This window comes from Tricharina praecox (assembly GCF_024521635.1).
Source record: "Tricharina praecox strain CBS 144465 chromosome Unknown BZA05scaffold_20, whole genome shotgun sequence".
Classification (NCBI taxonomy): Eukaryota; Fungi; Ascomycota; class Pezizomycetes; order Pezizales; family Pyronemataceae; genus Tricharina; species Tricharina praecox.
This window is the reverse complement of record NW_026250422.1, coordinates 744,509-757,000: the sequence shown is the minus strand read 5'-3', so window position 1 is coordinate 757,000 and position 12,492 is coordinate 744,509. Positions and strand designations below refer to the sequence as shown.

Genomic DNA, 12,492 nt, shown 5'->3' with positions numbered 1-12,492 from the left:
AACTTGATCCCATAGCTTCCTTGAAAGATAAACGAGATACCAAAGCTATACTGGACATTTTCTTACGCATTACAGACTTTCCACCTTTCAATCTCTCGGTACCTCTGCGTTCGCTTCGGTCCGACAACTCTTTTTCCGCTCTGTAATGACATCGTGGTTCTCGCGTGCATCCGGGAGAGATATATCCCGATCACCCACCAAAAAAATAATCACCGGCACAATGACGTCCGCAGAAGGCGTCGGGGCCGGCCAGTCCGCGTCCGAGACTAGTGGTTCTCAGCAACAGCAACAACGGCAACCATGCCCGAATGGATTCGATCCATTTCGGGATGCACGAGAGATTGTGCGTTTGGTGCAGTGCAGCATCTGTTCACTGCCCCTCCGTCATCCCATGGCGTTGCCGTGTGGAAATATCGCCTGTCGGGGCTGTCTGCCAGAAGCTTATGTCCGCCGTGGTGTGAGCTATCCGGATCTGCCGGAGAGGAAGCTGGGATTCATTTGTCCGGCTGTCGGGGATTGTCGGAAGGAACATGCGTTGGCGGATTGCGGCGTGGACGTGACGCTCGCGAAGGTTGTCGAGCATTTCAACAGTGTGCTGGCAAGTGGGAAGATGGGCTCCGACGACTCCTCCCAGGAGAAGCGGTTCGGTCGATTACGATCGCTCTATGTCTTGGCGAAGGACGGCCGATTGGCTTACGACGAGGAGATCGAGTTCGACGAGGAGAAGGAAGGTGATGGAACGGATCACCAGCTCCTCGCGGCTATCAAGGAGGCCGCTTGCTCTGAGATGGAGTGCCAAGTCTGTTACGCTCTGCTGGTGGACCCGGTTACGACGCAATGTGGCCATACGTTCTGTCGGCAATGCATACAGAAAGTCCTAGCCCATTCGCTACATTGTCCGTCTTGCCGTACGAAATTACAACTGCCGTCACATATACCGGCAAAGTCCAGCAACAAAAGACTTACCGAGATCCTTGTCGTTCTATGTCCGGGCGAGCTGGCTGATAGAGCCACCAGCAACACCACGGCTGAACCTCAAGACGAGGCGGACGACCTTACGACCCCAATATTCGTTTGCGCCAGTTCCTTCCCTTCAATGCCGACACCGTTGTTCATATTCGAGGCTCGGTATCGGTTGATGATCCAACGGGCGTGGGAAGGGGACAAACTGTTCGGAATGGTGCTTCCGAACTTCGTTAGCAACGGGGTAGGAGACGCGGAGGGGACTCCATTCATGGAGTATGGAACGATGCTCCAAATTGAATCCATCCAAGTTTATGCCGACGGTCGCAGCCATATTTGGACGGTCGGCGTATCGAAGTTCAAAATCAGGAAGTGGGGTTACCGCGATGATTACCTCATCGCCAAAGTGGAACGAGTTGACGACTTTCCTCTGGCGGACGAGGAAGCGTTCGAACAGTCGTGCCTAGGCGTGAACCTGGGACATCCGCATTCCTCTCCCCTAGCTCCTGGCCAAACCACCATGGACGCCTTCCGGATCTGCGCCGACTTCTGTGATCGCATGATATCGATAAATTCGCCGTGGGCGTCCCCGAATGTCCTGCTCACCTTCGGTCTTCGACCGGAAGACCCCACCCTGCTTCCCTACTGGGTCGCATCCATTCTCCCCATCGTCGATCAAGAAAAGTACCGCCTCATCTGCTCCCAGAGCGTCCGAGAACGGCTGTTCATCACCGTCCAATGGATCAACAACATAGAACGAATCAGGTGGTGGGTTTAACTTACCGGGACTCATTGGATACATCTGACGTCTTGAAGGGCTTCCGCGCCGAACTGCACGGTCCTCTGACTATCCGTTCTTGTCCTCCTCATCGGGTGCTTGGTTTCATGGATACTTTCGCACGTCTGATGATACGCCTACCGTTCCGGATCCGACACGATTACTGCGACACATTTCCCTTTGTTTTTTTCTTCGGTTTTCGGTTTTCTTTTTTTTCTTTTTCTTTCCTCTTACCATGACGCTTCGGCTGGGGTTCTGTGGTGGTGTTGATACGGTGACTTCATTACATACTGCGGTATACCCTTCAGCTTCTTTCATTCATTACAGGTGTTTATTCTTACCATGCTTTGCTATTCAGGGGGTTCGGTTCCATCTTCATTTTCAATTTCTTTCCGGTTTCTCACAAGATTTTACACCGTCGCGAATTTCCTTTCAAGTCATTTTGTTTTTGTTTCGAGTCCATTTTCTGTCCATTTTCAGGAAAAAGAACTGCTTGCTTGCTTGTTTGCTTTGCTTCTCGTTGGTTTCGCGCGCGCACACGGGTCGGTCGGGGATATGGCGTTATGGGGGGGAATTACCTGCATTTGAATTTTCTTTCTCTTCTTTTCTTCAAGGGATTTGTTTCTTACGTTTTTTTTCTTTCGTTTCTTTTCTTTTCTGTCCATATTTTTTTACCTTCAGTATTCTTCATATGTACCATTGGCCTTTCGTTCTTTTCTTTAGCTGTACTGTACATTAGATTTTACTTGACTGTTGAGGTCATGGGCGGATGGGGGATGGGCGGTGAATTGATGGCTTGGGGTATTCCTATCATCTTGATGGAACGATGTGATGTGAGCAGCCCAGGCCATGAAGAGAATCTCCACTCTCGAGCGCAATGAGCTCAGCGCTACAGTAGAGTGCGGGAATGGTTGTCTCGACTCTCCTCCACCCGCCGTTCTGTCCGGTCGGTCACCGACTCACTGACTCACCGGTGCCCTCGAACTTAACTACAGCGTGGCCACGCCGAGATGGTATACATCTGCTTGACTAACGAAGATCGGACCGAACATACACAAAGGTTGGAGAGGTGGGAGAGGTGGGGGGGGGGTGGGGGAGGTGGGAGATCGACCTCGGGCAGGGCATGGTGTATCACTCGGGGATACTTTCACGGTGGGGGGTGCGGGATCTTCGTCGCTGCGGTATCAGTCTCACGGGGCTACGTCCGTCAGTCCGTTACTTCACCCTACTCCCCTTCCCTCCCCTCCCCTCCGGCCTCCACTTCAGTCCACTCCACTCCACTCCCACAACATGCAACACGTAACACGCAACACGCAACACTCAACACTCAATAAACTTCATCTCAGCCCTCGGCGGCAGATCAACATCGCGCATAGGTAGTACATTATGTACCTAGGTATGCCATGTGCACTCACCATTCCCACTTTTGTTTACGATCCCGCACACAGTGTTCTCCATCGTCCGGACGGGACAGACGGGTCGGTCCCCGTCCTCACGGTCGATATCACGTGATAATATTCTGATCACTCGACCCAATAAGGGCATTCACTATAGTAGCCGTTTGCAGATACGCGAGTGAGATATACTAATAATGATATGTTTTGTGTGGGGATCAACTACCTATACCTTTGGCCAGTACAGCGCACAAAATTGCTTAGTCTTCCTCACGCTGTTGCTGTGAGAAGGAGCAGTATTTCGACTTGGACACCTAAGGTACACGCTCGAAATCAGGGTTTTGTCCAAGGCTTGGTGGCGGACGGCCGTGGACGATCGAGTTCTGGCGCTGATGAATCGGAAGAGGAGAAAAAGACCGACGCAGGAAGGAATTTGATGAAGCAGAAGATGGGCAGAGGACTGTCGGGAAAAGCCAGATAGTAGAGGTGATTGAGCTTCCCTCTGTAGTTCCCATGTAAAGGGGAGAGAGGCGGCATCTTTGTATCTTACAGATCTCAAGGTGGTTACCACCGAAAAGCAAAATAAAGATCTGTTACGATTTCACGCAAAAGTGCAAACCTCTATGTAATTCTAAAACCCGCTCAGAATATACCTTAATGAATCTGGGTGCTTCGCACTGTTGCATCGACACCTCAGTTGTGTATCAGCTTGGACTGCTACTACGACATGTTGGACATATTTCCATAACAACTTGTTATCACCACCATGAGAGGAGCGAAATGTAGGATCGATGGGGGACAGATAAGATAGGAGGAGTGTCCAGGTAGTCAGATCAGTGGATCCGAACATTGGAGATATGATATGTAGTCTGTAGTGGCAGAGAAGACATAAGATGATTCTTCGAAGTTGAATATGTAGAACCTCAACTTCTCTATTATCCTTCATCTTCGCCGCTTTCCTTCCCGGGCTACGTCGTAACCGCAGGTATCAAACACCCTCAAAAGACCGTTACCAAGTTTGGTTGGACGTACGAATCCACTACCATCACTCCACAAACCACACACAATAAACCCCACACAACAATCCACACGTCACATCCCGCACACAACAATCCACAAAACCCACATCCCCCTCCGCACTTCACACTCTTCACTTCACACTCCACAATCCACCCCGCTTGATCCACAATTCACACTCTTCACTTCATACTCTTCACTTCACACTCCACACTCCACTATCCACACTCCACACTACAAATAAAACATACCGCCAGAAATCCCACCACACAGCTCATTCCTGCACAGCACATGAGTGCCTTCCCTAACCACCACCGCGCACGAATTTGCGCCGCGCCCTGCGCCCTGCGAATTCCCCCAACAACACCATGTGCCACCGCGGGCGGTAGCCCGGCCACCACTGTTTATGGTGGCTTGAGCGAGCATACATGCTCGCTGACATAGTCGGGCCCGGACAGATTCGGAGACGGACAGTAAGTCCTCATGCTGGAACAGAACAGATTGATGTTGGCACTTGGGCGTTGATCGCTGACTCGACTCGACTATGATTAGCGGAATGAGCACCACAACCCACCGAGGAGCCCCGGCTCCCGGGCGGTGCTTCCTGCGAAAGTATCGCAGGAAGCAAGCAGGTGACAACATCAATGCACTGCGAATGAATGAGGCAACTGGGGAATAGCTGCCGACGTCATTGATCCCTTCCGACGGGCCTCAAGGCCCCTCCTCGACCAACCCAACTTGGTGGAAATGCCCAAAATCGACTGGAATGAGTACTGCAACCATTCATCGATGAGCCACGGCTCCCGGGGAAGCCGAACTGCGAAATTGGTGGAGGCCGAAGCACTCAATTCACAGCATTCCAAACCTCAACGAACATCCTGTCTGTGGGGTTAGGGTCTTGGGACTCCTTGTCTCGCAGCTTGGCGGAAATCCGCCATTGAGATGCAGAGGTTCGTCGTCGGAATTCGCGACCTCGCTCGGGAATCGGGACGATAAGTGGGGGTAGTGAGGGACAGGACGTAGCACGCCTTAGGTGAGTTTCTCTGTCTTCGAGGCTGGACCTTCGCTGACCTGTGGCGACCAGTTGTCTTTCTAAGTGCTTGTTTCTGTTTTTCTTTTCTCTGCATCTATTTTTTACTCACTGCTCTGTGTCGTTATATTTTCTGTGTTGCGATCTCTACATTTTCTTGAGCTTCCTGTTGATAGGCCGCTCTTCTACGATTGATTGAATTCTCTTTCCATAACTACCCCCCATCTAGGGCCTCTCAGTACCCGGGCGGGCTTGAAGTGGAGCGGAGATTTCAATCCGTCACTGCAGTATGGGAGAGGGGGGACGATACATTGGATGTCCTGAGATGGAGCCTGGAGTGCTCAGGAGACGGGCTAGTATCCGCAACTACTTAGTTGGAAAAGGATACCAGTATCGAGGCGGTGAAATGGCTGGCGGTGCTGCTGTGCGGAGTATATTTTCAATGGACGCATTTGAATCGTAGCTACACTTCATAGTACATCTTGTTCACCCACTCGCTCTCGGTGCTCTTATGTACCGGCCATTCCATGCCAATACACGGATAGTAAGGTTCATGGGCAACCGACTCGAATCGGCTTCCGAGGGAGTTTCTGGATCATGGTCAATCACTTTTGCGAGTGCGTCCGTGTGACTTGCTCTTGCCATTGGTTTCCAATCTCTGTATATACCTTGCCTGTGATCTACATATCGGAGCAGTGGCAAGCCGCTTGTGTAGGGCTGGCTAAGTAGCCGAGAAGCTTAGTAGTGTTACATGTCAGCGTTCAATGTCATGGCTATCTTTTTTTACGATACGAGCATGCACATAAACCAGCCAGTTAGTTAGTAGTCTAGCAACCTCATCTATCTACATCCCCCCTGCCTCCTTTCTAGAGCGTACTCCCCGTCCCCGCCGCCTTTCCCGCCCGTTCCAGTTCCAACAAGCGATTAATGCCCTTCAGTGCCTCCCAGACAGCCTCCATCTTCGGCACCACGACGCCAAACTCCCTCGCAATCGCCACCACATTCCCACACAGGGCACGGACCTCCATCTCCCTTCCCGCGATTCTATCCTGCAGCATGCTGGGCACCATCTTCAGTCCCTCGGTCTTATTAAAGAACCTGTCTACCTCCTCTCGCTTCATCACTGTCCCGGCCGCATTGGCTGCTAGTCTGACCTCCTCCGCGAGCCCCGTGATCAGCGCCCCCGACACCGCCATCGCCTCGTGCGTATCCAGCCCCGTCACCGCACACACCGTCGCATAGCACGCGTTGAACAGCAGCTTCCGCCACCGCGCGCCCTGCAGGTCCTGCAGTGCGACGCACGCGATCCCCGCGGCGTTCAGTGTGCCCACCAGCGCGCCAAGATCCTCTTCCCCCGCGCCGCCGCGCGCAGGGTACACGCCCACCTGCAGGCTCATCGATACGGTCGACTGCACTATCCTCCCTGGCGACGGCTGCGCGGCGGCAATGTACGCCACGCCGCTGACGATGGGGACACCGGGGAACGCGGCGACGTACGGCTCCTCGATGCCAATGCCGTTTTGGATCAGGACGATGGTGGTGCTGGCGGAGAGCGGGTACCCGTGTAGTGGCAGTGGCCCAGAGGTCGCTTTCGTCGTGATGAAGATGTAGTCGAACGCTTCGCTGGGCGCGAGTTGCGAAGGTGACGAGATCACCCGTGACGGGAGGTACGTGTGCTCCCCCAGCAGAACGCTGGAGATACTGTACCCCACCGTCGACACGATTGGGTACGCGCTGCGCACGGCGACCGTTATCGTGTGCCCGCGAGGGGAGCGCGAGAGGAGGAAGGCGTAGATGGCGCCGATTGCTGGGGATTGGTTAGTGGAGGTGCGGGAGCGGTATGGGAGGGGGGAGTGTACACCCGCCGCCGAGGAAGAGGATGTTGAGGCCGGAGTTGGAGTCGGACATCGCGGTATTGGTGTTCAGGTGGTCACTGGTGGGGTTTGGTCGTGCTCGTGCTCGTTTAAAAGTCAGTCCACGTTCGACATCGATAGTGAAATAGAGTAACGTTAAGGTTGCTTGATAAACGGTACCTGACTTAGTTACCCCACTCCCCGCTATTTGTCCGTAACCGCGGTACCATACCTGGATCGGCAGTGATCCCGCACGTATGTAGGGGCATGTGAAGCGTAAAGAGCAATCATTTTTACAAATAAAACCCAACCAGAAGAAATTATTCATGCGATCATCACCGGTAGATAACCAAAAAAAACCCCCAATTGATATCTAAGCCACCAGCCATCCCTTTGCCCGGAATAAAGCAATAAACCAGAACGAATTCCCCATAAAGAAAAAAAGAATAAAAAACTCCCCGCAGCCATTATTAATCATTAACGTTGCGTAACTTGTTGCGTCCCGCATCCTACCTCCTCTGCGTTCCCGTCGACCTCCTCCTCTGTGGCCCGGCCGACCTCTTCTGCGTCTCCAGAGATCTGCCCCTCTGCTGCAGCAGATAGAAAGCGGTATATGTAACCACCACGAGTATTGCGACGACCGAGTAAGCGGCGATCTGTCCGCTGGAAGCGTTCGCGAGACTGGGGCCGAGTCCGATTCCGCCGTTGATGATGGCAAGAATGATCACGGTGCGGCCCATCCAGATGTGCGCATACGACCAAGGGCTGCGCTTCCCCGTGCGTTGGAACTCAGCGTGGTGCAGCTGTCCCAAAGCTGCCTGCACGAACAGCATTCCCACGAGGACGACGCCAAAGTATTTGTGGAAGTGATTGAAGTGCTGTAGCGACAAGGGATTAGCTTATGTTCTGTAAGGTGCGGATTGATACCCGAGCACGGTAAACAACCCCTCTCCCACTCCCGCCCCTTTCCGCGAGCCGATGATTGGTTAAAGGAAGGGTCTGGGCGGGGCCAAAAGGGGGGAGCCGAAAAAGAAATGAAATGTGGCGCCCAAGTTGGAGGCCTAACATTGGTTGGCGGCAAAAGCAAAAAAACAAAGGAGGGGGGAGCCTTACCGTTCCATTGAGCCCGCTAGTCCACATTCCCATGGACATTCCAACAATCGCGAGGAGGACATTGAAGAGCTGAAGAGTCCGATGCATCACAAACGCATTGGACAGACGGCCCGAAAGGAGTCTTATGAAGGCAGCCCCCAGAGGGAAGAGTATGACCCATGTCAAAGCCATTATTACACCTGAAATCGCACGGCAAACCAGTTGGTTATTCAAATATTCCCGCAGAAGTAAAGCAAAAAGCCAATTAAAAAAAAAGTGAGCGGTCCGACGACATTATAACAGATGTATGTAGTGCGATATAATCACAGTTCCAAGTGCCAGCCTTGCGTGATATGTGCGTGTGCGTGTTCAAGCAAGCACGGTTGTGAAAAGAAAAAGAAGAAAAGATATTACAACAGGAAAAACATGTACGAGGAAATCGCTACTAGCATACCATGTGCGATCAAAACTTTGTCGGCCTTGCTCTGCGGAGCTGCGACCGAACTGCCGCCGGTGGTGTTCTGATTGGTATCCGTGGGCGAAGCACCGCTCGCCGTCACGAACGGGTTCGTGGTATCGCCGCCGGTGGCCCTGACGAGATCGAGACGGAAGTTGCCATTGTCCGAGTGCTGTGTGATGGTCTCCGACGGGTCGTTGGATGTGATTTCGGTGCCCGGGCCGGCAGCCCAGATGAAGTCCTGTCGAGTCGAGGTAACGCTGAGTCTGTCGCGACAATTCGAACCTGCATCCACCCCACCATCAGCTTCTTCTTCTTTTTCTTCTCCTCCTCCCCACTTTCCCGCGCACAAAGGAACTGACATTTGAAGTTGGCCGTCATGATGCCGCCGCTGATACCGGAGCCCCCCAGGAGGGTGATCTGGATGCTACTCTGATACTGGGGCTCGATGTGTCCCCTGCGCAAAAAGATAAGCCAACCGACAGCGATCAGACGGAAGTAGCGATCCCGAGCCATACCTTCCCAGACGCGGGGAAACGGTCACGTTCCTGCCGTTGGAATTCGGGTAGACGACGAAGATCAACGAGCCCGCCATGGCGCTACCAAGACCCATGGCAACCCATCCAGAATTCGTGGATCCCTTCACCTGGAAATAGGTGTCGGTGCCCGACGAGGGGACGTTGACGGCGGCGCATACGTTGCCGTCACCGGAGGCGCAGAAGCTGGAGACCTGACCGAGTACTGCGGTAGCTAATCGACGGACAGTGTTAGCATCGCATTCCGGGCCTCAAACACTGCGGTTCCAGAGGACCCACCCAGTGCCAACGCGCCGAACAGTGACCTCCTGAGTGAAACCATTGCTGTGTGTTGTAATCGACGATAGTCGTTTATTGTTCGAAACTCCCCGCAGCCCTGGGAAGAGAGAGAGAGAGAGCGACAGATGCGAACGAGAAACAAATTTCAGAGTGCAAGGTGAGGTTGCTTGGTGCGATGGAAGGTGCAACGAGAAGAATCGAAGAAGAGAAAGGGTGACAGAGGTGTGTAATAGGCCTGTATGCAAGTGGACGCCTGTCTGTTGGATCTGATTGGCCTATTGGTTGGTTCCCGAGTCGCTCGGCGGCTGGAGGAGAGGGCTATCTTTGATAGTACTAGAGTAACTAGAGTAGGGTGGAGTAGTAGAGAATCGATCTGCCTACTATATAACTACTGGTAGTTATAGCTGCTGAGATTGAAGAGGAAGGCTTCAACGACGACGAGAACGACGACACCGTGCTCGGTCTTATATCGAGAGATAGAAAAAGCGACAAACGAAGCCAAGGAGTCTTCCGTGGGCGGTGGGGGGGGGGGGGGGGGGGAAGAGGGGGGGACAGCGAGATTTAAGCAGGCACTCTGGGCGTGTGGGCGGGCTCGGCAGAGAAAAGAAGAAAGCCAGATGGAAGGGCTGAGTGGGACAATGGTAAGGATGGATGAATTTGCAGCTAACTACTGGTAACCACAGCTGTCCAGGAATGTAGTCTACTCTAGCGAAGCCTGGGAAGATCGAAAACGACGGACAGATGCAATTCGCTGACCCTGCATCTGATCCATGGGGGGTTGCGAAGGGGTGGGTGGGTGCCTGGTGTTTCGAAAGCGGCTTTTTCTTTCTTTCTATCTTTCTTTCTATCCTTCTTTCTTCTATTTTCCTCCATCTCATAGGTATCATAAAGACAAAGACAATAGAATACCGATACCGTATCTATTCCGGAGGGAGTGTTCACCGGAGGATTCGCACGCACAGTCGGTTCTCTCCAGTGTCCAGATACCGGGGGCTGTGGGGTATTGGCGAGTGCCTCCATTCAATATGCACGGTGAAGGCTGAACAGTGAATATCAGTCATGCAGTTAACTATTCGTAGCATCGGGGGCTGTGAGACTGTAAGACTCGAGAGGGCGCGATGCCTAAAAGCGGAGAGTCGAGTCGTAGACCCGTAATTAGTACCCTGGGTACGATAGGGACTTTTTTGCTTGTTACTCCACCGAGCAGAGAAGCCATCCAGCCAGCTTGGATCGTCTCGTGGAGGGCCGTATCGTGAATGTATTGTACTTACTCCTACTAATTATTACTAGTAAATAGGCAGTAGTGACTAACTGTACTGCCATTCGGTAGCAAGCATACTGATTATTACTGTAGTGTACAAGTAAGCCTTCGGACCGTGGCCGGCCAATCATCAACGTCCATTATTCACACTATATCTGACTATATTTGGCCCCCGCTTGAGAGCTTCAAGCTTGGCTCGAGCCTTATGCTTATCCTTAGTTTAGTCGTCCACTCGCTGAGCCTGAGGGTGAGGGTTGATGCCTGTCCAAAAAAAGGTTTCCCGGGAAACATTATTGGTCGGTAGGTCGGTCGCTCGGTCGGTCGGTCACTGCCAGGTGGGCTGTCATCCATTCCAGATCCTAGACATCCAGACATCCAGACATCCAGATTCCAAATATCCAGAACCACCATCATCATCACCATCCACGGCCTCGTCGTTCTCTAGAGCTCTAGAGATCGGGAATGTAACCGAAACAGCACCATCGTCACCATCACCACCAGTGACGACCAGTGACCACGACCAGTCATCATCACCACCACGCCTATCCCTTCCACGCCCATTCTCCGGCCAGTACCCAGCCGGCGGTATGCAACACCACCACCACCATCGACAGGACACGACACGACACGACAGGCCCGTCTCCGCCGCCCCGTCGCTGCGTCGCTCCGCTCCCGCACCGAGACACGACGCGATGCAGGAACTGGCAGCACATGGATAACTACTACAGTTACGCTGATGACTATTCGTCCAATAGCTACCATCGCATCTCATCCCGGGCCCGACGTGTCTTGCGTACGTACGTACGCCCCCCCCCCCTACCCCCAACCACCAACCACGAACCAACCACCTACCAACCACCACGGGGATCGTCGAAAGCTTCGCTTTAAACCCGACGTCGAGCGACGGTCGAGCTTCTCGTGCGATCGGATTATGGATACAGAGGTATAAAAAACCAACAGAACAGATCTCCCTCTACGTATGTACGTATGGATGGATAGCCCAAGTTCCAACTACTCTTGGTATCACAGTACAGGCATCGTACTGGAATGAAGGACCGAACGAAGGCCCGAATGAAGGAATGAATGAGTGAATGAGTGAATGAACGAATGGCCAGACGCCGCACAGCCCCACCACCCCCCCACCCAGCCCACCCCGCGCTGGAGATGCTCCATACTCCATGCTCCGGCGTCCGCCAAGTGTTCGGTAGGTATGCGGGGTCAAGTATAACAACCAGGTATGTAGCCCGGTAGCCCTCAAGAGTCGAGAAAACCTGCCATATCCAAGTTCCGAGTTCTTATCGTGACAGCGTAGGTAGGTGCAAATATGTATCTAGACTCTACAGTAGGTATCTAATAGGTAGAGTAACTATCTGGAGCACTCTACGCGAAGCCGCGTGTACTCCTGTTGCTTGTTGCTGGCGATCACCAATCAACTATGGGTGGTATCATGGGTAGGTTGGTAGGTACCGCTGCCAGTCACTACTCTACTCTCCTCTACTATGATTACCATGTATAATAGAGTAACTACAGTCGAATCGCCAGCTGTAGTGCGCACCGGTACCTTGGTAACTAGACTCGGAGCACACACTGTTCACTGCACTGCACATTGCACACTGCCCAGGCATCCCATCCCCCCATGTGACCACGGCCAACACCCAGCCAAGCGGACGCGCGTTCCCATCCATCCTACCTAGATTCCTCACCTCTCACGAGTCGCGGATCACCCCTCGCCCCTCACCCTCACATATCCATCGTTCGTCGTTGAGTATGTCGAGTACCGGTGTGTGCATTCAACGTTGTGCACCTATGTAGTCACGGTAGTCACGGTAGAC

The 12,492-nt window shown here is 53.0% G+C and overlaps 5 protein-coding genes across 5 annotated transcripts; 3 read left to right on the top strand and 2 right to left on the bottom strand.

Moving 5' to 3' along the window:
* Positions 1–220: 220 nt before the first annotated feature.
* BZA05DRAFT_340703 (PUA-like domain-containing protein) lies at positions 221–1,741 on the top strand (the record flags this gene model as incomplete). Its single annotated transcript, XM_051480977.1, has 1 exon — positions 221–1,741. One exon carries the CDS (start codon positions 221–223, stop codon positions 1,739–1,741), a length of 1,521 nt encoding a protein of 506 aa, XP_051337656.1.
* A 118-nt stretch (positions 1,742–1,859) lies between these two features.
* On the top strand, positions 1,860–2,554 carry BZA05DRAFT_122560 (uncharacterized protein). The gene has a single exon (XM_051478700.1). It carries the CDS (start codon positions 1,977–1,979, stop codon positions 2,478–2,480), a length of 504 nt encoding a protein of 167 aa, XP_051337655.1. The 5' UTR covers positions 1,860–1,976; the 3' UTR covers positions 2,481–2,554.
* Positions 2,555–5,957: 3,403 nt separating this feature from the next.
* BZA05DRAFT_404744 (6-phosphogluconate dehydrogenase) lies at positions 5,958–7,207 on the bottom strand. The gene is made up of 2 exons (XM_051484343.1): positions 7,042–7,207; positions 5,958–6,989 (listed from the first exon to the last, which is right to left on the bottom strand). The coding sequence occupies exons 1-2, from the start codon at positions 7,088–7,090 to the stop codon at positions 6,049–6,051; spliced, it is 990 nt and encodes a 329-aa protein (XP_051337654.1). The 5' UTR covers positions 7,091–7,207; the 3' UTR covers positions 5,958–6,048.
* On the bottom strand, positions 7,208–9,923 carry BZA05DRAFT_404743 (uncharacterized protein). Its single transcript, XM_051484342.1, has 6 exons — positions 9,400–9,923; positions 9,103–9,334; positions 8,947–9,041; positions 8,582–8,869; positions 8,149–8,327; positions 7,208–7,913 (listed from the first exon to the last, which is right to left on the bottom strand). The coding sequence occupies exons 1-6, from the start codon at positions 9,440–9,442 to the stop codon at positions 7,545–7,547; spliced, it is 1,206 nt and encodes a 401-aa protein (XP_051337653.1). The 5' UTR covers positions 9,443–9,923; the 3' UTR covers positions 7,208–7,544.
* Positions 9,924–10,809: 886 nt separating this feature from the next.
* BZA05DRAFT_122457 (uncharacterized protein) lies at positions 10,810–11,506 on the top strand. Its single transcript, XM_051478699.1, has one exon. The coding sequence runs from the start codon at positions 10,918–10,920 to the stop codon at positions 11,377–11,379; it is 462 nt and encodes a 153-aa protein (XP_051337652.1). The 5' UTR covers positions 10,810–10,917; the 3' UTR covers positions 11,380–11,506.
* The last annotated feature ends 986 nt before the right edge of the window (positions 11,507–12,492 follow it).